The sequence below is a fragment of the Pleurodeles waltl genome, chromosome 4_2 (genome assembly GCF_031143425.1).
Source record: "Pleurodeles waltl isolate 20211129_DDA chromosome 4_2, aPleWal1.hap1.20221129, whole genome shotgun sequence".
Taxonomy (NCBI): domain Eukaryota; kingdom Metazoa; phylum Chordata; class Amphibia; order Caudata; family Salamandridae; genus Pleurodeles; species Pleurodeles waltl.
In genome coordinates this window covers 7903427-7926828 of record NC_090443.1, presented here as the reverse complement: position 1 = coordinate 7926828, position 23402 = coordinate 7903427, and the positions used below count along the sequence as shown (strand labels likewise).

The 23402-nt window shown below is 42.2% G+C and overlaps 1 protein-coding gene across 1 annotated transcript in view; it reads left to right on the top strand.

Moving 5' to 3' along the window:
* Positions 1 to 23402, top strand: part of LOC138292040 (von Willebrand factor A domain-containing protein 7-like) — a 344708-nt gene that overhangs the window by 115954 nt on the left and 205352 nt on the right. The window contains exons 3-5 of the mRNA XM_069230371.1: positions 1310 to 1585; positions 2674 to 2767; positions 8858 to 9004. Of these exons, the coding sequence (XP_069086472.1) occupies positions 1310 to 1585; positions 2674 to 2767; positions 8858 to 9004 (517 nt within the window). The remainder of the gene's footprint in view (positions 1 to 1309; positions 1586 to 2673; positions 2768 to 8857; positions 9005 to 23402) is intronic.

Below are 23402 nucleotides of genomic sequence, written 5' to 3'. Positions count from 1 at the left end.
AGTGCTGACCTAAACCTTGGAGGGTAACTATGACAATACAATTGTGATTTGTCTGTTTGCTTTTCCTTTCTAGGTACCAACTGCTTACTTTTGACAGAGACCATAGCTAGATGTTTTCCAAATTGGTGTTCTAAATTGTTTTGCATGAAGCCCAACATGCCAATGCTAATCAGTGGTTAGGTCAGGTAATCACTAAACTGACGCAAATAGACAAACGACTGAATCTATGCTTTGTTGAATTGACACGTTAATGAGACTCTGCTAAAGTTGATCTATGCTGACTCTTTGTTATGTTTTAATAATTGCGTTGCCTTGAATTTATTAATGTCTTTGTCTAAAGTGAAATGCATTGTGGTAATAAACATTGATGACATTATTGACGTATTGATTAACATATTTATTAGCTATCTTGTCCTAAGGTGTCTCTCAACTGGGTCAAAAGATTCATTGGCCTAAAACGAGTCCTAATGTGTAATAAATTATCATAAAGGGACGCGTTAACAGTTCCATATGTTGTACTAAAGTTTAGTTGTGTGTTTTAGACAACGTAGTTGTTGAAAAATAAGTTGGCATGTGGTTTTTAAAATTGTATTTTTTGATTTGGTTAACCTGGTAAATAAATTTAATACATTTTATCTTGGTGGACACTAGGCAATCTTCAACAGTTTACTTGCACCACTTTTAGATTTGTTCGTTCATTGGTCTGCTCATCACAAATACTTACCTTAAGGAAAGTAATTTTTGTGTGGCTGTTGTATAATTAATTATGACTTCAATAGTGCCCTTAGCAGTCAATGCAACTGTTAAGCAAGTGTAGACAAAGGCATAACTTCTTTATTTTTATAATTCTTCTCACCTGATCTTTAAAATGATTTATGGTTAAGTCAAAAGACAACACCAAGTTAACCATGAAGATAAGACACAACGAAAAAACTTTCGGATATAAAGTTTGTGGCAAGTGTATGAGACGTTATTGATGATACCCAAGTGTCAAACGTAGGTCCAGGATGGCTGGATATTTGAGTCTGATTTTCTGGATAGCCACCCAAAATAAGTTTGCATCTTATTAAAATCAACTGTATAAGCTTATAAAGCCAGTAGTATTTCAATTCTGGACACCTCTCATGGGCCTTGCCTTTCTAGGCTATTATGTGTCTGGTGGCATACAAGCTTCATGAGCCTGACAGTGGCATGAGTGGTAATCCTTCAATAATCTCCACAATTTAAATTGATTGTGTTATATGTTGGAAAACGTATCATGTTCCATCTTGAATTCTTTAGTGAAAGTCATGCCTTCAATGTTCTCCAGGTAAAGGAGCTCAGTGCTGAGGTGATGATCAACCAGTACTATGGCGGAGCTGTTTCACCAGTTGGATTGGTGGATGCACTGAATGAAATCTCATCACATAATGTCCAGGTGGACGTGAAAAACTTCCTCAGCGAGAAGTTTCATTTTGATGCTGAGCTATTTGATGAGGCCAAAGTTTTAGTTCTCAATGGGATCGAGTTGACATCTATGAATCTGAAACAGGATGATGCCCAGGAAGCAAGATCAGAGCTTGGAAAACTACTGCACAGTGTTCAGGTGAGATGATAGTTGAAGCAAACATGAGACGTTATACCACTCTGTCACTCTGCATATGATATACTGGTCAGCCTGTCACTCCACAGAATGTGACTCTACAATTGATATTGTAGACAAATCTATACTGCTATTACTACTATTACTACTAATAATAATCACAGCAAACAATAAGAACATGTTTTTATAAACTGATTTCCATGTTGTAGTTTCACAGTCATTCATTTATCAACTTCAGAAAGATAAATATCTGACTGGACTGTCCTGGGATTCGAATCTGCGAACTGCAGGTTGCAAATACTTAGCTTTGTAGGGTATATTGCAAGTTGTTCCTCCGTGTTCTATTTTTTTAATTTTTATTATTAATAATAATAATAATAATAATAATAATAATAATAATGATAATAATATTTTGTTGTTATTTTTATTTTTGTTGTTGCTATCCTTATGGGCATAATTACTGACATTAATCTTAATAATTTCATTATTGATGTGCAATAGCTTTACAACTAGCCTGGCAGGTTTAGCTACTCTGCCTGGAATGCTGAGATTGATTCTGTCAGTCTGAATGCCAGCACTAACTACTGATGTTTGCCGCCATTATTTCTTCTGTGTCAGTGTGACGCTGCGACAGTGTAGACAGGGTATGTTTGCCTCTTTTGTCTGCCTGTCTCGAGTAAGGTTAGAAGGATGTGGGACAACAGCCTTATTGCCTACATGCTTTTGGGGGTTAACAGCTATGAACTGCACGCCCCTTCCTCTGTGCACTCGATATGGCTCAAGATCCTAATTGTGGGGCAGGCAATTAACAGCTGTTATCACCCTTTGTAGTGGGTGTTAACAACCATCACCACGTTACCACCCAGACCAGCAGGCAATAACTTTTAGTTAATAAAATAATAAATAATACTTTTTAGTTAATAATATTAGTGGCATTAACCACATTAATATACTAAATAGCCCATCAGTAGTAGTAGATGTAATATTTTTTTATTTTCTAAAGCCTCACATCATGGTTTTTATTGGTTCTTCCCTTCATGATTAAGTAATATGCTCCTCTGTATGTTTTTTCTCTGTTTTGTTTCCTTCAGGATTTTTACAGCCATAGTAATTTCATAGAATTAGGACACAGGGAACCAAATCCAGGCATAATTTCTCCGGATATTAAAATTGGAAATATTGCAGGTAAAAACTACTTTCCGCCTTGTGAAATAGATGTTGGGATAACCTATTTATTTTTTAATCCTGTACAGTAGCATCATTTTTCGAGGATCAGTTGCATCAGCGTCCGTCACTGTATACCTAGGGGTGTCCTGAACCCCCACTTTAGTAGTTTAAGGGGGGGCTCGGCTCAGTTCTGACAAATATAGGACCTCATTTACAAGAACTGACACATTGCTATGTTGCACCAGCATTATGTAAAAAATACTTGTGCTGCAACAAGAAAGCATATGATGCCATGGATGTGTCATATTTATAATATGACGCACCACAGCGCAGTGTCCCAGAATACGTCAGAAATACGGACGTATCGAAGGGAAGGATTTCGCAACACATCCACTCCAAAAGTGACACATTGCTGAAGCTGGTGTCATAACAGACGCAACTTCTGCAATGTGTCAAAAATCTGATGCGATGCATCCGTTCAGATTGACACAAATTGCCTAATGTGTGAGGACCAATGTAAAAGACTGTAAAATGGTGGAATATCAACTTGTACAATTTTACATTGGTCCTGGATGTAGGAGGTACTGTATGCAGTATGGCTATGTGTCACATCCCAGTGGGCAGAGTCTACTTATGTGTATGTACAGATCTGAGTATATGTGACATAGTGAGTGATAGAGTAATGTAAGTGAGTACCAGCATATGTTGGAATGTGAAGTAGCAATGAATGCTTAACCTACCTTATGTGGGTGCCTGTTGTCCTTTGGATTATGCAGGCATGGACTTGGGGGCCCCTTCTGTTTTGCTTTCACTAATGACCGAGCTGACAAAAATCTCTGGAATGCACTTCTTAGTTTAAAGAAGACATTTATTATTACTTTACCAGAGGTTCCTGAGAGAGGAGATTAGTAGGTTGGAGGTGCACATTTAAAAATAGTCAAAGCAATGAAAGGAAAATATATCAAAGTGATTCTCAACTGCAATGTACACAGCAAATATATGTGATTATATTATAGCATAACTGCCAAGCAAAGAATAAATTCAAAATTCATCACCGTAGTGGGCATGTCACTTCTCTTCATCTTTCTCATGCCAGCAAGTTGATGACCCCTGTTCAACTGCGTGAAAGAGTTTTTCCACCCTCACGGGAAGTCAGGCAGTTGATGTCCACTCCTGACTGAAGTCTCGGAAAATTCCCCCCGCTGTTGCCCAGGAACACCTTTTATATGTGAATATTCAAAACATGTTGGCTACTGTAGGTCAGAGTTGGAAGGAACATCAAAAGTTGTCCAAGTTTTCAAGGCTCTCTCTCCCAAGGTTGAGTTCTTCCCTGCACTAAAGAAAAACACAAAATATGCGCTGCCTTATCATGCTATTGTGTTCGGTAAAGGAAAATACGAAAAACACAAGCTTAGTTTACCATGTGGAAAAACACAGCTCATCTGCAATGTCTCAACTGCAATGTCTAATGCCACGATAAAGCCAATAGGCAGCTAAACCGAATACAAAATGTAATGTCTAACGTGAACATTGAACAACTAAGACCCACAGTAGAGAAACACAAAGTCAGTGGTCAAACATACTTATTTTTACTACACCTTCCTCTATGGAGAAGTGACAATCCTGGCCTGTCCTTTGCAAAAAGTACACAACGTCACATAGCCTTGCTGCAATGGATGATGATATCATAGGTGCCGTGGTCCCAGGTTGGTCAGGGGGTCCTACAACATGATTGGCACATACATCGACCTACTACAACTAGTGGGAATGTGATAAACAGACACCTTCAAAGGGTGTGAAGTGACTTGAAATGGTCAGGTTCCTGTTTTAAAGCCACTGAATCAGTCTCTACGCTTGGGTTTTGGAGGCATGGAAATTCTGACGCATTGCAGGCTATGTGTGATGCATGATGAAGAAGCTTCAAAGAATGAAAAGTTGTAAATATCACTGAGTTGGAAGTGACTTAACACCCACTCTGCATATATTTAAATCTCCATGGCGCAGATGGATCCCACGCAGGTTTATTTTGATGCAGGCCCTGAAAAACTGACTCATTTGGCCAAAGGCATCACGTTGTAAATATGGAGCTAATAGAACGCCACTGCTGCATCAAAAGATGACACTTTTTTAAAGAGTCATTTATTTGATTAAAGCATTGGTCAAAAAGCAGAAGCTGCTCATAAATACTGGTGTAATAGAATAGTGTTTATGGAGCTGCGGGGAGGTAGAACAAATGAATCAAGCAAGGGTTTAAACAAGGGATGAATGAGAGAAAGATAGATGGTCAAAGAATGAAAGGCTTTATTGATATGTGGGTGGTGAGATGGAAGGGTAGGTGGATGGTTGGATGCAGAGATAGATTAAGGATAGGTAGAAAGAAGGACTGGGGGGAGGATGGATTGATGGAGAGTATGGATGGACAGAAGACTGGAAAGATGAAGAGAAGAGTGGATGGAGAGAAGATTGGATGTATTGGAGGAATGCATGAAAAGAAGGATGGATGGTTTGATGGATGAATGGATGGATTTTATAAAGGAAGGAAATACAGATAGATGTTTGATGATGGTGAGGATTATGAACTGATTGATAGATGTATGTATGGATGGAGGAAGGAAGAAATGAAAAAGAAAGAAAAGTGAAGAGAGGGAAGGACAGATAGAAACAAATTTGGCAAGAAGGAAGGATGGATGGAAATTTGGAAAGAGAATGGAAAGATCAGATAAGGGAGAAAAGAAAGAAAAAAGACAAGGAAGGATGGAGAGAAGGAAGGGGATTTCATAATTCCCTCAGGGTGAGCAATCCCTGGATAACTGGTGGTCGTGCTCATTACACTCGCTCATTTTTTGCCATTTATTATATTGTTCAAAGCAGAGGCATTTTATTTTTCTGGCTACTCCCTTGTGGACACCCCAGCATACGTTATTGCTTCCAGAAGCAGCGGAGGATTCTCATGACACTTCACATATCCTTGTACACACTCAAACCTACAACCTCACTTATAACCACCTGGCGCCTCTACAACACCCTCATTACCCAATTTATTTTCTTCTAACTTGGACCATTTTACCTGGCATAATTGTATCCCTGCTTTACCACCTCATCTGAGCGGTAAAAACTGTTGAATCTGTTGCAAATCAGACTTATTAATCTGACCATCACCATTTTTCGAACCACAACTACAAAATGTTACCTCTCTTCCTAACACCTTGATAAGCTTTGCTAGCATTCTGCTTCATTTCCACCCAGCTCTGTATGTCAGTAATATCGCAGTGACATGTGCAGAACCCCACTATTTTAACCACTGCAGGGAGAAATGGTGACTGCTGTATTTCTAGCTATGGTTCTAGCTTCTGTAATTCAAAAAGTGATAGTTTTGTATTGGTTTAGGGTGAGGTATGATACATCTATAACTTGGTAAAGAATCATTGCTAGCAAGGTGGCATTGTGCGTACTCATTTAAATCCCTATTGAAACACTCTATAAGACCTTTGGCCAACGGGTGGTAGATAATGATGTAAAGATGTCTAAGGTTTGGCAGAATCCAAAAAGTCTTAATGTACTCTGATGTTAAAACGAATGGAGCTAGCACCCCTTTAGGCAAATCTGTCAGGTGCCCATTCATATGGGTATCCCAGGTCCCCACAGTGATCAAGGGGCTTTTTCACACTTTCAGGGAGTGTTCAGTGAAAGCTCTATTTTCTGGGGATGTGTCTAGCATTAAGGGTGCAGTCATCCACTGAAGCAACGTGTGGCAACACTGGGTGCACCTTATGTAATGGAATGTACAGCGGGCATGTCTAATGGGTGCAGTTTATGTAAAGCAAGCCTAGACATTTTCCTGTCTAATATCACACCAAAAAGTAACACTTGTGTTTTAGTGGCAAATACACCTACTGCAGTCATTGGCAAGTTTCTGCTACAGGTATTGTTAAATTGTTTCTGAGAAACGCCAATTGACTGCTAAGAACACAGATATCAGCGAGGGTGCATTCACCAACCTTCCTCCGGCTACCCACACTCTTGTTTAGAAGAGATATCAAAGGCATCAAATTGAATGTCACCATCACTCCTATTGACTTGCAGAGGTACTCTCTCAAGCTTTGAATCAAGCAAAAATTGCAACACTAAAAGCAACAATATTGTGCTAAGCACCAGATATAGCTTACATCATTTCATGCTCTCCCAATAACTTATGTTTCTCTTTCACAGTTCACAGCCACACCTCAAAGCTACCTACAGTACCTAATTTTTCGTACATTACCCAACCATCAGAGAAACCATATAACAAAACACACCATGATAAAATAATGGCAAATCAAAATAACCTTACACATGTTACCATACTCATCACACTGTCTCGTAAATACCATGTTATATTATCACTTGCGTTACAATGCTGAACTGTATTACACCACACCAGAGTGGACCATCAAATATATATCATCCATATCAATGCAAACCAAGTCTTTTGATAGGAAACCTTGTCATATTATTCCATTTGATAAAATATCATTAACCCTGGCCAACGTTTTAATTCTGTGTGGGAAGTTCCTGGGTTTTGAGTTACGAGAAACTTACAAAATGTCTTTCAATTTCGGGTCTCACAAAAAACATGTGAAGACTCATTCATACACCAAATGTCTCAGAAAGAGACATTCTTTACTCAGACATATCTCATGCCGGAATCTCAGGAGATTACTTTTTATGCGGGGAGCATGCTTGTTTTAAAAAAAACATAATGTCAATAAATTGAACAAGAGTTTATGGAACTTTGCAGAATTTCATGAGAAAAATTGTGATTTTGCACATCCCTTCATAAGATGCAATACTCGCCTTACAATTTTATCCTGAAGTGTACTGAAAGGTAATGGCCAGAATGCTTGAATTAATCTCAGCCACTGATAATTACTTGGGGCAACATCCCAGTCCATCGTTATTTTGTACAAATATCCACCTCAGGCTAGACCCAGCCATATCCAAATCAGTCTTGGCCCAGCTCCAATGGGAACAATTCAGCACAGACTGCCAGACGAGGTCCTCTGTGTACCAAAGCACCAGCAGCCTAAGACTGGTTTTAGCCTTATTACGGCTCATCAGATGCATATAGCTTGGTTCCATTGGAACATTGTGCATGAGACCCACATCTGGGCATAAACGTACCACCTAGGGTGTCACACTGAAGTATACAAAAATGTGCTGGATTATTTTCAGCAACTGGTAACACCTCAGTTTGCATCAGCGCTATGAAAAGCAGTCTTGACCCTGCTCCAATGGGAACAGTCCAGTCCGTCGTCAAGGCCATGTCTTCCCTGAAACCAGAGCAAATGCAACCCAAGACCAAACTGAGGTTGCATGTTATGCGAAATAACGATGGACTGGGGTGAAGCCCCCAAATAATTACCAGTGGCTGAGATTGTTTCAAGCAGTCCATCCACCACTTTTTTGGTTACTTCAGTTAGAATACTATTCAGCATTAAATAACACCAGACTGTAAACATCAGACCATAAGATGTCACTCATCCATTATTTTCATACCATTTTGCACCATACTCGCTATGTGTACCATATCAGATCATAATACCATTACTACCTAGCCATAGAATATCACATGCACATAGTAGGTGAAATATTTCATATTAAGAATCAGCAATAAATAGCCTTATTTCTCAGAGTACTACCCTGTATTTCCAAGTCTTAGAGGTCTGTTACATTTACAGACCAAAGACAGGTTGTACAGTATCAATGTTAATTTAGGGGGTCTGAGCTGTAAAGGATCATACATCTTTTTAACACAACACTAAGGGGCATATTAATGGGGATTTAACACAAGGCAGCGCAGCAAGTCAAAGTGAAAGGGCAGGAATGCACTACATCTATAGCATATGGCACAGTCCTGTCCTTTCCTCTGTGCTGCTGCACCATGGCGCAAGGGTTGTTTTTGTGCAGGAAGGGACACCTTGCACAAAAACATCCTGGGAGGAATTTTTCTCTTTCTATGTGTGCTGTAAAATGCCCGAAGTGCCTGTAGAGACGTATTCAGTTTTTAAGACTTAACTATTTGTGTGGATTTACCTGTGAGTTGACTTTTCATCTTTGATATTCTTCCAGGCCCTACACAAAGAACATGTGTTGATTGTCATAAAACATGTGAGAACAACATACCACCTGAAATCATAGAGAACAACATCCTTACGACAGGTTACTTTATGACTTCTCCATATGTCCCATTTATCTTTCCATATCAAAAGCCGGAGGGTAAGTTGGTCTCCATACTTGACATTCCTCAGAATGACAATTTGTGTGCAAGTTTGCATGTGTAAGAAAGGAAATGGCACCTATAAAACAACAAGCAATGGCAAAGCCAATAGGTTTGGCATTTGCACTGCATGTTCTTGGCTTTGCCACTACTTGTTTGTGTACTGGGGAGAGAAAAGGACAAAAGCATCTGAAAAATTAGTGTAACAGAATGCAAGCAGCCCTTTATTTAGATGGTTTTGTCAGTGCTCTGTGACCAGTGCTCCCTGTGCTACTGAGCAGTTCACAGACTGTAAAATAATCCCTCATGCATTAAAATAGAGACTGGAAGACACACACCAGAACAGCCAATAGCATCACAGACTTTCCTGTAAAAGAATATCCCACTGTGTGTCATTATGCTAGGCTTGTGCTTAAAAGACTTTCTATGGGCAATGGTGGGAAATTGCTTAATATCAGCTTTCACTGCAAGAGGTCTCCTCTATATGCATTATGGCAGAAATCATCATCAGTAGCCATAGTACATGTTTGGAATTCTCATTAGAGAGTGGCACACGCAGGATGAACTCTCTTGTACTAAGCCTATGTGAATATGGCCAGGTTATGCATAAACGTAGCGAACACTGAACGGGATGCTCCTAAATGCAAACAGCAGACTCCAGATTATTTAGCAAGAATCCCCATGACAGAAGTGCCAGAAGTGCATGAGAACCGTGAGGGGTGAAATCAGGAACGAAAAACAGCTTGTGCAAAAATACTCAAACAGCCCCACTCCCCTCATCTGCTTGTACAATCACCATCCTTCAATCCATCTGTTCTCTCTCCTTCTCTTTCTCCTCCCACGCTGATCGTTTTTTCTCTACCTTCTTCATCCCTCCCCTTTTCTCTCTTTTGAACCCTGCAGTACCTGCTGCAATTACCTTTAGTAAATTGGGGAAAGTGACAAAGGCACAAGGGGCAGCTTCCTGCCCCAAAACTTGGCCTCTAGGGTCTCCAGACCATTGGGGAAATGCACAGTAGAATAAAAGTCTTTTTTGGCTCAAAAACACCATGAAAATACAACCTTTGGGTGGCATAGAAGGAATGTTCTGTGGAGAAAAGCCTTGACCGCATGAAGTGCTATTGTACACCAACAGTTTTCAAACAGTATGGCACCAGGGTCTCACAGAGGACAATTTACAGTGTGAGAGAAACCCTACTTAGCACAACCATATGTTGCCTTAGGTTGCATGAAAAAATGCATGGGCACAGCTAATGGGTCTAGAACAGTAATAGACCAATTAATGATAAGGACTGGTCGAAAGCCCTCCCAAGTAATATTATAGAATTTTTTTTTGTAAAATCAAAAGGTCTTGGCTAACACTAGTCCTAAATATGGTCATTATAAAATGATCTTTAACGTAGAGCTGTGGCCTGGCAGGAATTCTTATCCGATAAGAAATGTTAATGGGCATAAACATCTCTGTCTGTACACAATATTGCTCTTAAAACAAAAGACATGTCCACTAGAGAAAACCCCAAAGTGTATAACCATGTGGGGGGGAATTAATAAAAAAAAAGAACTTACCTGTGCTGCTGCCGTCAGCACCGCACTGCCCCGCTCCTAGGCTACAGACAGGCTGCAGGCTCACGCTCCCAGCCTGCCCTGTGGCCATTTCTGATACTGGGGGCACCCAGGTACACTGGGAGCCTGTGCCTGCTCTTTCCAGCCTGGCAAAACAGTGCCGGGCTGGAGCAAACCTACTGCGCATGTGTGTGTGGCCGGCTGGAGTCTGCTGGCCAAATATACATGCGCAGTGAGGGGGAGTGCTGTGCACTCCCACTTAGTGCTAGTCACAGCCTGTAGCCCCGCCCCTTTCATCGAAAAAGGATAATAAACTTAGCTTGTTATTGCTCTTTGGTAAAAGGTTTGCAGCTGCTGCTGCTGCCGGGTGGGGTGGGGGGGGGGGGGGACAACACTCTTCCTCCCAAGCAGAGGAGCAGCATCTGCTTAAAGGTCTGACTGGTAGCCCAACTAGCAAACCACATTCTAGGTGTGTTACTTCTGCACACACAAACTCCATCTATGACCCAATATAGTGCATCCCTCCAAGAGCTTCAACAGTAAATCAACAATTACATTTATGCCTTAGGAGTTAAAGCAGGGGCGTTATTAACCCATCTCTTTAACAGCTTGAAGGGGGTAGGTGTCACTGGAGAGTTCTGTGTAATATGTAATATTGAAGTTGTTGTTTATGGGCTTTTCTCTTTGATTGGAGACCTTGGTCTGCAAGAAGCTGAGAAATACGACCTCTTGCAGTGGAAGGATGGAAGAAATGTAGCGATGGAGGGCTGTAGAGAAGGAAAGATGCTAAGATGGATGAATGGATCCCTGCAGAGTTGGATGGATTCAGATGATCATGGAGGGCGTAACAAAAGAAGGACGGATGTAGAGAAAGATGGAAAGAGGACGATGAGAGATGAATGGATGGTTGCAGATGAAGAGGTGAATGAAAGGATAGATGGATAGAGAAATAGATGATGAAAAGTGTTTTTAAATGTTGTATTGGCATTTGGGAGTAATACAATGGGACAGAAATTATAAATTATCATTCAAATGTACCAGATCTGAATAAGAAAAAATATTCTGATTAATACATACCACTCGCGTAAGTGCCACAAGGATTATTCTGCACCTGCACTCCTAATCGTCCCTAGATAGAGATAAGTTTGAATGGAGAGAACTATGAATGAATGTATAGAAAATATAGAGTGATTAATGGAAAGAAAGAAGAAAAGTAGGCTGGATGGACTGAGAGAAGGAAAGATGGCGAGAAGGAATGATGATGGATGAAGCAGGAAGGAAGGTAAAACACAAGGACGGAGAGAAGAAAGGACGGATAAAAAGAAAGAAATATGTAGAGGATGGATGGATGAATGGAAAAGGTAGAAAGATGGATGGATGAAAAAAGAACTGAAAGGATGGAGGGAAGGAAGGACAAAAGACTGAATGGAGAATAGAGAAAAGGCGGGAAGGAATGTAAGAATGTTTGAATTCCTTCTGAGGCAACAGTAACTGCCTGGTTCTCTTGCCTCAGACACTTGCTCGAAGCTATTTGGTACATAATTCAAAGTGCGGAGCATATTATTTGTCTGACTACTCCCTCCAAAAAAACTGCACGCAAATAAAAATAAAACACATTTTAAGCATGGCAGTGCTTTTCGGCCTCTGGAACGGTTTAATCCATTAATAACTACAGGGTAGATGCAACGGGTCTGCCATCGTGAAATCAGATAGGGGGATTGCACTGCTTAGCTCCTGCGACGTACCCCCACAAAAGACATTGAAACGTTGCAGAAATAACCCGCTGATTCTAATGTCTGAGAGCACAGACCTCGGAAGTCAGTTGCAGTGTGGAGCCACGTGACACTGAACAGTCTGACCACGTGAGCTTCAATTAAAAAAACAATGTCAAAACGAGTCTGGCTTTAGTTCTATAGACAGAAGAACGCACAGGCTGCTATTTGTACAGATCAGTGCTTATTAAACCCACATTCGCTGAAGTCCCCTCTGAATCTTCGAGTCACATTTGAAATGTCTTCAGGGCTATTTAAAAAATCCATATAATGTACAGAAATGTAGTTTAATATCTCATATATTAATATCTAGATTGGGTTCAGGCGAGTACGAACTGCATTAGGCTGATGCCTACGCATAAAATCTTGTCCATGAACCAATCTGGTAAAGAAGATTTGCAATGACCCAGCTTTCAATGGAAAGCAATGGATCTTTGCAAATTAACGACCATGAACGCATGGAAGGCTGAGTGAATTTAGCCAGGATCTTTAATCCCTAAAGCTGCCAATCCTGCACCATTCTTACAACGGGCACTCAAAGGTGCTAAACTATCTTACAACGTAAACTGTCGTAACCGCCCAATGTACACCATAAAATAGGTAAAACTCAGACATAATTAACTAGCAGGATTATAAACCCTGGGTGTTCCTTTGATAACGCGTCAGAACCTTGATAAGTAAACTTACAAGGAGACACGTCTAGGCCAATGAACCTTTTGACCACGTTGGAGACTTCCCAGCACGAGGTATCCTTTGGCATCACAATCAATAGGTCAATAACTCTATCAATATACCCTATAACTAATGGAGCGAAACAATCAATAACATTTAATATAGATCAATACAACAAACTCATCATGACCTTTCAGCCATGAATAACCACACAAATCTAGTAAGAGTTAGGATATTTATTCCCTATTAGTTACAATCTAATATCATATGTATTAGTCTCAACAATAACAAGCACATCAAAACCACTATAACTTGGCAATCAGAGCAAAACTTTATCAGAGCATAGATCATGAACATTAGAATAAAGCACAACAGTATTATGAGTCAACTTTAGCCGAGCATCATTAGTACATTATTCAACAAAGCAAGAATTCAGTCATTTGTCTATTTGCATCCGACATTAGTGAACTCCTTAACAAACCTCAAATTAGCATCAGCATATTGGGCTTCATGCAAAACAATTTAGCAACACAAATTTGGAAAACATCTGACTATGGACTCTATCAAGAGAGCAGTTGGTACCTAGAAAGAAAAGGCAAACAGACAATTTCAATTTATCATCAGATAGTTACCCATCCGAATGAGTCAGCAAGCAGTGTCAGTCTTCGTCCTCAGGACATCAGTCGATTCGCCATCAGCCAGGATAGAACAGGCAAGTCTCAGTAGGGCATAGCTAAGAATAGGCTCTTCCCTCATAAGGAGGTGAAGTGAATATCGGACAAGGGGTAGGATGAGGATGGTTTAAAGTATCAGATGGCTAAAGACAAAGGGGGTCATTCTGACCCTGGCGGTAAAATCCGCCAGGGCCAACGACCGCGGGAGCACCGCCAACAGGCTGGCGGTGCTCCCTTGGGCATTCTGACCGCGGCGGTACAGCCGCGGTCGGAAACGGAAAACCGGCGGTGTACCGCCGGTTTTCCGCTGCCCTGGGGAATCCTCCATGGCGGCGCAGCTTGCTGCGCCGCCATGGGGATTCCGACCCCCATACCGCCATACTGTTCCTGGCGGTTTTGGCCGCGAGGAACAGGATGGCGGTATGGGGTGTCGTGGGGCCCCTGGGGGCCCCTGCAGTGCCCATGCCAATGGCATGGGCACTGCAGGGGCCCCCGTAACAGGGCCCCACCATGATTTTCAGTGTCTGCCATGCAGACACTGAAAATCGCGACGGGTGCAACTGCACCCGTCGCACCCCTTCCACTCCGCCGGCTCCATTCGGAGCCGGCATCCTCATGGAAGGGTGTTTCCCGCTGGGCTGGCGGGCGGCCTTCTGTAAGTCGCCCGCCAGCCCAGCGGGAAACCCAGAATACCCGCGGCGGTCTTTTGACCGCGCAGCGGTATTCTGGCGGTTCCAGCCAGGCCGGCGGGCTTCCGCCGCCGGCCAGGGTCAGAATGACCCCCAAAGTCTCTCAGAATAGCAAGGTTTGGTGAGGAAGAACAGCTAAGAAGAATGGCAAGTCATGGCATCAAAAGTGGCGAGGAAGAATGCTGATTTCTACTCGGGCCACGTCGTTATATCAAAACTGTCTAACAAGTCTCTGATTTCCCATTGGGCAATATTTGGTGCATAATTATCTCTGTCCAATAATCCTTCACAACCCTTACTAGAATTTTCACCTAACACAGTTCTCATGCAGTTTATTGGCTCCTGTTATTGACGTCTTCATCGGGTGGAATGTCAGGTAAGAAAAGTTACTCTTGTTCCTCCGGTCAGTAGTTCCATTGTCTTCTTCTAATGCAGGCAACCTTGCACCTGTCACGAATTACACTGTTGCATTCAGCAAGAATGTCTCCTTGAGCAAGTCGGGTCCCATGAGAAAGAATTTACTACAGCTACACACATATCTCCAGCTTCTGGAAAAGTACAGCTTTGTGTCTTTCGGGAAAGAAGCACATTGCACGTTAGAAAATACAGTTTAATATGAGACCAGGCAGCTAGGCCCAGACCCTTACTAACTAAGGCCTAGTGAATAATTTAGCATAACCGAATACATAACTCTTAATGCTAATACAAAGTCATACAATAGGACATTGTTAATTCATTATTAGTCAGTTTCATTAATCATCAAATACATTGGTGGCCACTTCCCTTGGGCACATTTCAAACGCGTACATTATTTCTACATTAACACATTTCTATTCAGCATTATTACAGAATATATTGCAAGCTTTTCATGTTAATATTAATGTTAAAGATCACACTCCAACTCCTTTGAGCGCCTTTAAAATTGTATCATGAACTCGTGTGTATTTGCGAAATTTATGTTCAAGGTTATTGCTTTTTTTCTTTGGGTAAATGAATGCATTTTAGCCAATGATGGAGTTGGTATCAAGGATAACCACCATATTTGATACAACAGCCAGGAGAAAAACCCTTTTAAAATCCACATTCGTAGCCTAGCGCTCCATGACCAGATTTAGCTGTTGCGTGTCAGTAGGCAACAGATTTGGAACATGATGAAAGAGCCTCTGACAGCTCAAAGTTATGAAATTCCTCGGATAGCCTGACGTTCTCTACCGGGGTAGGTCTTTGAATCTTGCCCTTAAGGTGTCTAGCAAACACCAGTTGTCCATGAAGAGGTATGTGAAACCTACATTTCAACTTGAGCTAGCTCAGTCTTTACATAAGTGGCTCCTAAGTGTACCACATAAGCCCTTAGAAGCATGCCTTTGACAAGCTTTCTAAAATTTAATTTCAATGTATTCCAGACCAATCTGTCATGTAAACCAACGACATAATGCAAATCTGCTCACATGAGATGCTGTATTCAGGCTGTATTCACTCCTCTCTCTCATATTTCTTCATCCATCATTTTGCTAATCGCTGCAACCCACAGCTTGGTATCCTCATGCATGACATGGAAATACTTCCCACAGAGGATCAAAATAAGACAACACACTTCCAACCACATACCCTACATGATGTTCTTTGCTCCCCATATAGTCAAGCACATCAATGCCCAACACAGGGATAGTAAGTGATGTATAAATGTTGAATACAATGTATTACAATACACAATGGCATAACTATTTATTCTTCTGCCTAGCAAATGCCACATCCATTTTAATAACAGCATTATAATTTAGCAAGTTATAAATTGGGGGGCTTGCTCTCCCTTACATGAAGAAAACACAGGCTTAGTTTTGTAAAATGGATTTTGTTAAGAAAAACTTTTATATATATATATTTGCAGGATTTTAGAAGTCCGTATGGATAGCTGTAGCAAGAAATCTGCTAAGCTCATCTGACAGCGATTGGCCGGTTGTTCAAGCTCCCAGGGTTTGCAACTGAAGGGACCATTTTTATGAAACCTTTGCATTGTTCTTGCATTTGCGTTATCATTGCATTGCACAATATGACATGAGGACAATGCAAAGGCTTCAGTAATATTTACAAAGACCATGAAGGGCCTGATTTGCGTGGCCTTACTTTTCTTTGTAAAAAAATATAATGCAAGGCAGCTGCTTGTGCAATGTTACACTACATTTCAATTTAGGAGTTGTTCCATAGGTGAAACATAGGGCCGGCTTTAGGGCAGTGCGACCAGTGCAGCTGCACCTGGCATTGAGCTGTGAGGGGCACAGTGTTTGGAAATACCATAGGCTTAAAAGTATGTGCTACAGAGTTTCTTGTGCGTCCACCAGTTTTCAGGCACTAATTAAAATGTCAAGAAAACTTTGCCCATTAATGTTCCTGCTGGAGATAGATCAGAGTTCAGTCTAGTGGCATTTCTGACTCTTCCGAAAGTAGCGCAGTGGGTTAATGACCTTGTGCAAAAAACATGTACCATGCAGATTGCACAACTCTATTTTATGTGGCTAGCTCAGTGGCTGACAGTGACCTCTGAACTGACATTGAAGAGCTGCATGCAAACTGCATGGTAATCATTATAACAATTTTTCTTCCAGTCTTTCATTACCATAATGTTGCTAAAAAGTGTTCATTTGGTTAGAAATACATTCTTATTAGTAAAGCCAACTCCAACTATTGTGGTAAGTTTAAAATCCTGAGTGTGTGCCTCTCTAGACCAAAAACTCTTAAAATATACTGCCTATTATCAATGGCATGTAATTCCTACACAATAAAATCCTCATTGTCATACACAACATTTCTTATACACTGATTTACACCTGTATAACTCATTGTCTCTGTATAATATGATTTTGAATTAAAGTGCTCTGACACCGTGCACTGGTTTGAGCACACTATAAAACTAGAATAGGCAAATCAAGTAGGTTTTGCCTTTGCTTTTTCTTTTTTTCTTATTAGATTACAAAATATTAAAACAATGTTATAATAATGTTTGTTTTACATTTGATAAACTGATAATGTTTATGTTCGTGTCAACTATTAACGGTGTATCAAATTTGAAACAAACATTATCATAAAAAAATTTCAATAGTTATAATCCAGTTCGATAGAAAGAAGAAGAAAGAACACAGAGAAGATAACAGAATAGAAAGGAGAAAGAAGAAGGGCAGTAAAGAAAGAAGAAAAAAAACACAGCATGCAGTGAAGAAGAAAGATGGCACCAACGAAAGAAGACAGAGAAGACGGCATGAAGTGAAGAAGACAGAAGACGGCAATGAACAAAGAAGACAACAGCAAAGAAAGAAGACAGCAGTAAAAAAAGAAGAAGGGCAGCAAAAAAGAAGACAGAGAATACAGCATGCGATGAAGAAGTCAGAAGATGACAATGAGGAAAGAAGACATCAGCGAAGAAAGAAGATAGAGAAGATGGCATGCGGGGAAGAATAAAGACAGCAGTGAAGAAAGAAGACAGAAAAGATGGCATGCCACAAAGAAGAAAGAAGACAGCAATGAATGAAGAAGATAGAGAAGTTGGCATGCAGCAAATAACAAAGAAGATGACAACGAAGAAAGAAGACAGAGAGCACGCCATGCGCCGAAGAAGAAAGAAGATAGCAACAAAGAAAGAAGACAGAGAAGACGCCAGCAAAGAAAGAAAGGCAGCAAAGAAAGAAGACTGAGAAGACGGCAGAGAAGAAAGAAAAACGATGAAGGGCAGGAAGAAAGAACACAGAGAAGACGGCATGTGACAAAGAAGAAAGAAGCGGCAGCGAAGAACGAAGACAGAGAAAACGGCATGCGGCAAAGAAGAAAGAACAAGGGCAGCAAAGAAAGAAGACAGAGAAGATGGCATGCGGCAAAGAAGAAAGAAGAAGGGTTGCAAAAAAAGAATAAAGAGAAGACAGCAGCGAACAGAGAAGATGTCACCGAAGAAAGAAGACGGCATGCAGAAAGAAATAAGAAATTCCTCCAGCATCGCAGCCAGAGGAAGGACACTGGCCAGGGTCCAATGGCAAGTGACCAGAAAGAGTACTTAGTTCAGAGACAATACAACACCATGAACGGCAAAGAAGACAGTAGGAAATGAAACAGACGACGTGCATGTCAATCAGAAGCACATACATTAGGGAGCCGTTAGACCGAGCCAATGGTAAGTTCAGGTAAGTAAGGAGCGGTTTCTAAGCCCCTTTTAAAGTTATTTTATCAACAAAAGATTTTGCAAGCGCAGCACAAGCACGCACATGCAGATGAAACCCAAAAATAAAATGTTTGTGAGAGAGGGGCTTTGGAGAGATGAACCTACAATCAGCTTCCCCAGATGATGCCTTATTATTTAGCTGCTGGCTGGCATAGCATAGAAGACAACAAACAACCTTGTTTGCCCCTGGATGCATTTGCAGTCTGTGCTACAGGTTTGTGTAATTTGGCAACTTCAGGCCTGGTTTCTGGCATTGAACTTGAATAATGCATGGCATATTAAACAGCAATGAAATGTTCTATGTATTCAAAACCTGGCAGACTAAATTTAATATCCCAGCGACCGTGGGAAGAACTAGGTAGGGCAAAAGAGAGGTCGATAAAATGTTATTTATTTTTCCCTTTGCTAAAGAGTGAATGAAACACTACATCCTCTACCACCGGATGTTGTGTTGTTGTTAATGTGCACCTACACATCACATGGGATGTTAAGGCCCTTATCATGTGTGGCCAATTAATTTCAACAGGCCTGGTAGCAAGGGTTACTGGGCCCATAGGAATGATACCTTTATGTTTTTCTCACAGAAACTTCAGCTGCTAAAACTGTGTGAGAAACTTTGGAACACAAATTCCTGGATGTTATTCTCCAAAATATTAACAAGAATTACTAGCTGTCTACCACTCCAGTAATCTTAATTCAAGGGTGTGAAATGACAGACATTTAAAAATACCATTTACAATGGGGGCTTTAGTGTTTCTTTAGCTTAATAGCATCCCTTTGTAAACCACTTACCATGGACCCCCCCTCAGATATTCTTCTCCAGGTGGGTGCAGTTACTTACTCTCGTTCACTCTTATCTCTCTCCCTTCTTTAAAATGTAGTTGGTATGCTGTCTGCATTGTAAAACACAAAGCAGCTTTGAAGGCAGCTGCTCTGTATTTCACAGTGAGCTGCCCCCAGGGCAGAGCAAATTCGCAGCTAACCTGGAGACAGCACATTCATTGTAATTAAGTGCACTGTCCCTGGTTGCAACCAGCGCACCTTTTTAAAGGAGCCCCATGGTGCAAACGTGGGCAGTGCTGCCCATTTCAGAAAATGAACCCGAATATAGACCTTTGTTTAATGCAGAAAATGATTGATTCCCTAAATGTCCCAATTTCAGCACAGTTGATAAAAGTGCGATGTATGGGCTCATTTGTGCCACTGAAAAACTCTGCTTCAGCCCATACTTCAGAAGGATGTGCAACCTAAATAATGACTGCAGAATATGGATGGGACACAATATCGAGGACAATATATCGGAAAAAATGTACATCTAAGCGCAGGTTTTCTATACTTAACTCCACATATATCTACCGACAGAGTGCATATATCTTCAAAATACATAGATGTGGATTTAAGAATAGTAATTACTTCCCTATGTGTACTTAGCCTTTGATATTTTGTCCCGCGATTCTCTGCCCTAGATATTCATGCACCCCAATATTTTTTGGGGAGAGTGTAGATATTCTGTAGTACAATCTTGAGAAGAAATAGTTTGATACGTCATCTCATTGTTTAATTAAATTCTGTGATTAAATGGAAATAGGTAACACATTCCGAAATTAGGCCATGTAAAATGTCAATGTAAAACCACTAACATTAGCTCTACGTGTCTGACTCATGAAATACCCCAACTATGCCCATCCTAACAGTGCACATTTAGGGGCCTATTTATATGTCCCTAGCGCCACCTTGCACCACATTAACATCATTTATTCTGACGTTAATGTGGCCCAACGAGGCCAAAATCCCAGCTCCGTATTTACGGGGTGGCACAAAGCATGCTTTGCACCACCCTGTAACCCTGTGCGATAATTATGCCTGTGCCGGGCATAATGTATGCAAAGGGGGCATTCCCCCTTTAGGGGAGCCGGAAAAATGGCGTAAGGAAATATGCCATTTTTTATGCACTCTTAACGCCTGCTCAAGAGTAGGCATTAAAAGGGGCCTTACATTCTTTCGGATGGGCCCCTATGTACTCTGTAGGAGTAGTGCCAATATTTTGGCACTACTCTTGCAGGGTACATCAAAAGCGTCATGAAAGATGATGCTATTGCCCCCTACTCTGCGCCATGGTGCGCCGTATTTTAAATACGGCGCACACATGGTGGCGGTAGGGGGTGTTAAGGGGCGCATGGAAAGTGGGGCTGCACTCGATGCAGCGCCACTTTTCATAAATCTGTCCCCAAGAGACTCAAGCACTCATGTGAGTGTTCAGCTGTGAGAGAGTCACAAATGGGTGAGGGGGAAGAGTGTATAGTTACTTGTGGCAATAATGTAACTTGGACAAAACTCATTAGACGTAACCCCATTCCTTCCATAAAAATAAAAAAGGATTTGCTTTATGGGTTGCTCTCATCAAAATGTGGTGTTTGTACAAAGTTGACTAATCCTTGGGATGACAACCACTGCTCTGTGATGGAAGAACGTAAGTCATACACTGTGCTTGCGCTTGAAGCTTCACAACCAAAATGACATAAACCTAAAAGCTTTACAGCCGAAATGAAATGAGTTCACTACTCATGAACAGTCAAACGCAGTTTATAGCAATAATATGGATTGCGTGGCCTGTGTAGTGTCCTGCTGGACACGTTCTAGTGTTTGGCCAGCCTCTCTGCTGAGGGCTGGCCTCCCACGTGCACCCCACACCCACCCAACACAGGCGTCACCGGTCAGGTGACCCTGGCAATAAAAGGGGCCTGGCGCACGTGCCCAGGGCCAGTTTTACCCACTAAGAAACCGAGTACGTGTGTCTCATTTTAGTAGCATGGGGGCCTAGGGCCCCAACACTACATTGGCGACGAGGGAGACTGCCCCATTCGTGCACCGGCTGCTGCTGTATACAGAAATGGGCATCAAGCTGCTAAAAAAAAAAAAAAAGGGAAGGAAAGGAAAGAGGTGAAAATGTAGACACCTGCTGCCATCGGGAGTGTGAGCTGCACAGACGACGCAGAAAAAGTGAGTGCCGGAAGGCAGGCGAGTCTGCACTTAAAAGCGCACATATGCCCCCCCCCCCCTCGTGTCGATTGAAGTGCGCCACAGCGTGTGGGAAGGCTGCTGGGGCCACGCTTGAAATGCGCTCACTGTGCTGTCGCACACCGTGAATAAAAAGTAAATGCTGCCGTGCGGAGGGGTGATCCTCTGCACCCAAAACCAAATGAAAAGGAACATGCCTAGGGCCGCCCCCCCTCGAATAAAATGCCAAGTTATGGCTGGGGCCAGTAGCCCCCAAGATAAGCATGCGGTCCGCAGCGTGTGCCAGGCTGCGGCCGCGAGTGAAGGACGCGGTGCAATCGGGCACCGAGAATAAAGCAAATGACCGGGCCGTTTTCCCCTTTTCTTTTCACTCATGGTGCTCTCGCGCACCGAAGCAAATATGCCCAGGGCCGCCCCCACCCCAAAAATGCCAGCAAGACGGCCCGCAGCACAAAGGAAGGCTGCTGCGGCCAAAAACGAAACCGAAAGTACACCGGTGCACACACGCACCGAAAACTTGAAATACATGGTGCAGACACGCACCGAAAGAAGTCTGAAACACAAGGTGCAAACACGCACCAAGAGCAAGGTAAATTGCCAACGGCCACACTCCCCCCAAAAGGAAAATGCGTGCATAATAATTCGGAGGTGCAGACATGCACCGAAAACAATTTGAAATATAGAGGTGCACACACGCACCAAAAACAATTTGAAATATGCAGGTGCAGACACGCACCGAAAACAATTTGAAATAAAGAGGTGCAGACACGCACCAAAGTACTAAAATGCCCAGGGCCGCGCCCCCCTTTATGAAACAAACCAACAAGAATTTCGAGTAGTGAAGGATTGAGGTGCTGACACGCACCTGAAAAAAAACAGTGCAGGGAGCCCCCACCCCCTCACTAAAATCCGTGCCCTCTGCATGCCTCTTCAAACGAGGCTGTACACTGCTGAAGAAAAGAGAAGAGAAAAAGTAGAAAAGAAAGAAAAGACACTTACCTGCAGCCCTCTCCAGCCTGGTTCCTCTCCGGTGTCTGTCTCCAACAAACAAACAAACAAGAGGAAGAAAGAATGTCTTTCAAGCAGGGCAAAGTGCACTAGTGGCATCCAGTGGCCAAAGTTGGTACTGCACCCTAATCCTGTGTTAAAAGGAAAACAAGATTGGATGAAGGCAAGTCTACAGCAGCACTTTCAGAAAGTGACTGCTCCAAATCAAGAGTGCGCCCCTGGACGGAAATAGCGCAGAAGATGGAAACGGCAAGGAAGAAGGACGCGACGCAGACGACGCTGCACAGGGAAGGAGAAGACTACAGCTGCTCCAAGCAAGCTGCACCCATGAGAAATGAACGTAAGTGCCACGTAAGGCACGAAGAGTGCGCACATGGACAGCGCAGCCCCTGGCGGCCATCCAACACCATCGCCGAAAGAACGCCACGTCTCAGCAGTGAGGAACATCACCGCAGGACAAGAAAGGGACATGCCAGGCAATAACACAGGACGCCCAGAAAAGAAAACAGACTATGTCACATGTGCAGGGAGCTGCACCAGAGAACGTGACGACATGGAAAAGCGCCCGCAAAATTGGAGAGAGCACCCGAGAGCGTGATGTAACGCACGGGACAAGAGGCCGTGCCAGCCGGCCCTTCTGCAACGCAATATGGCCACCGTTGGCCCATCACACAGAAGGTCATCCGAAGCGACCAACCCTGCAAAGCACACTAAGACTTCAAGCAAGACCCAGTGCCAAGAAAGCACTGCCTTGAGGCACAAGCACTGCGCCCTCAAGTGAACAGGAAGCGGAAAAG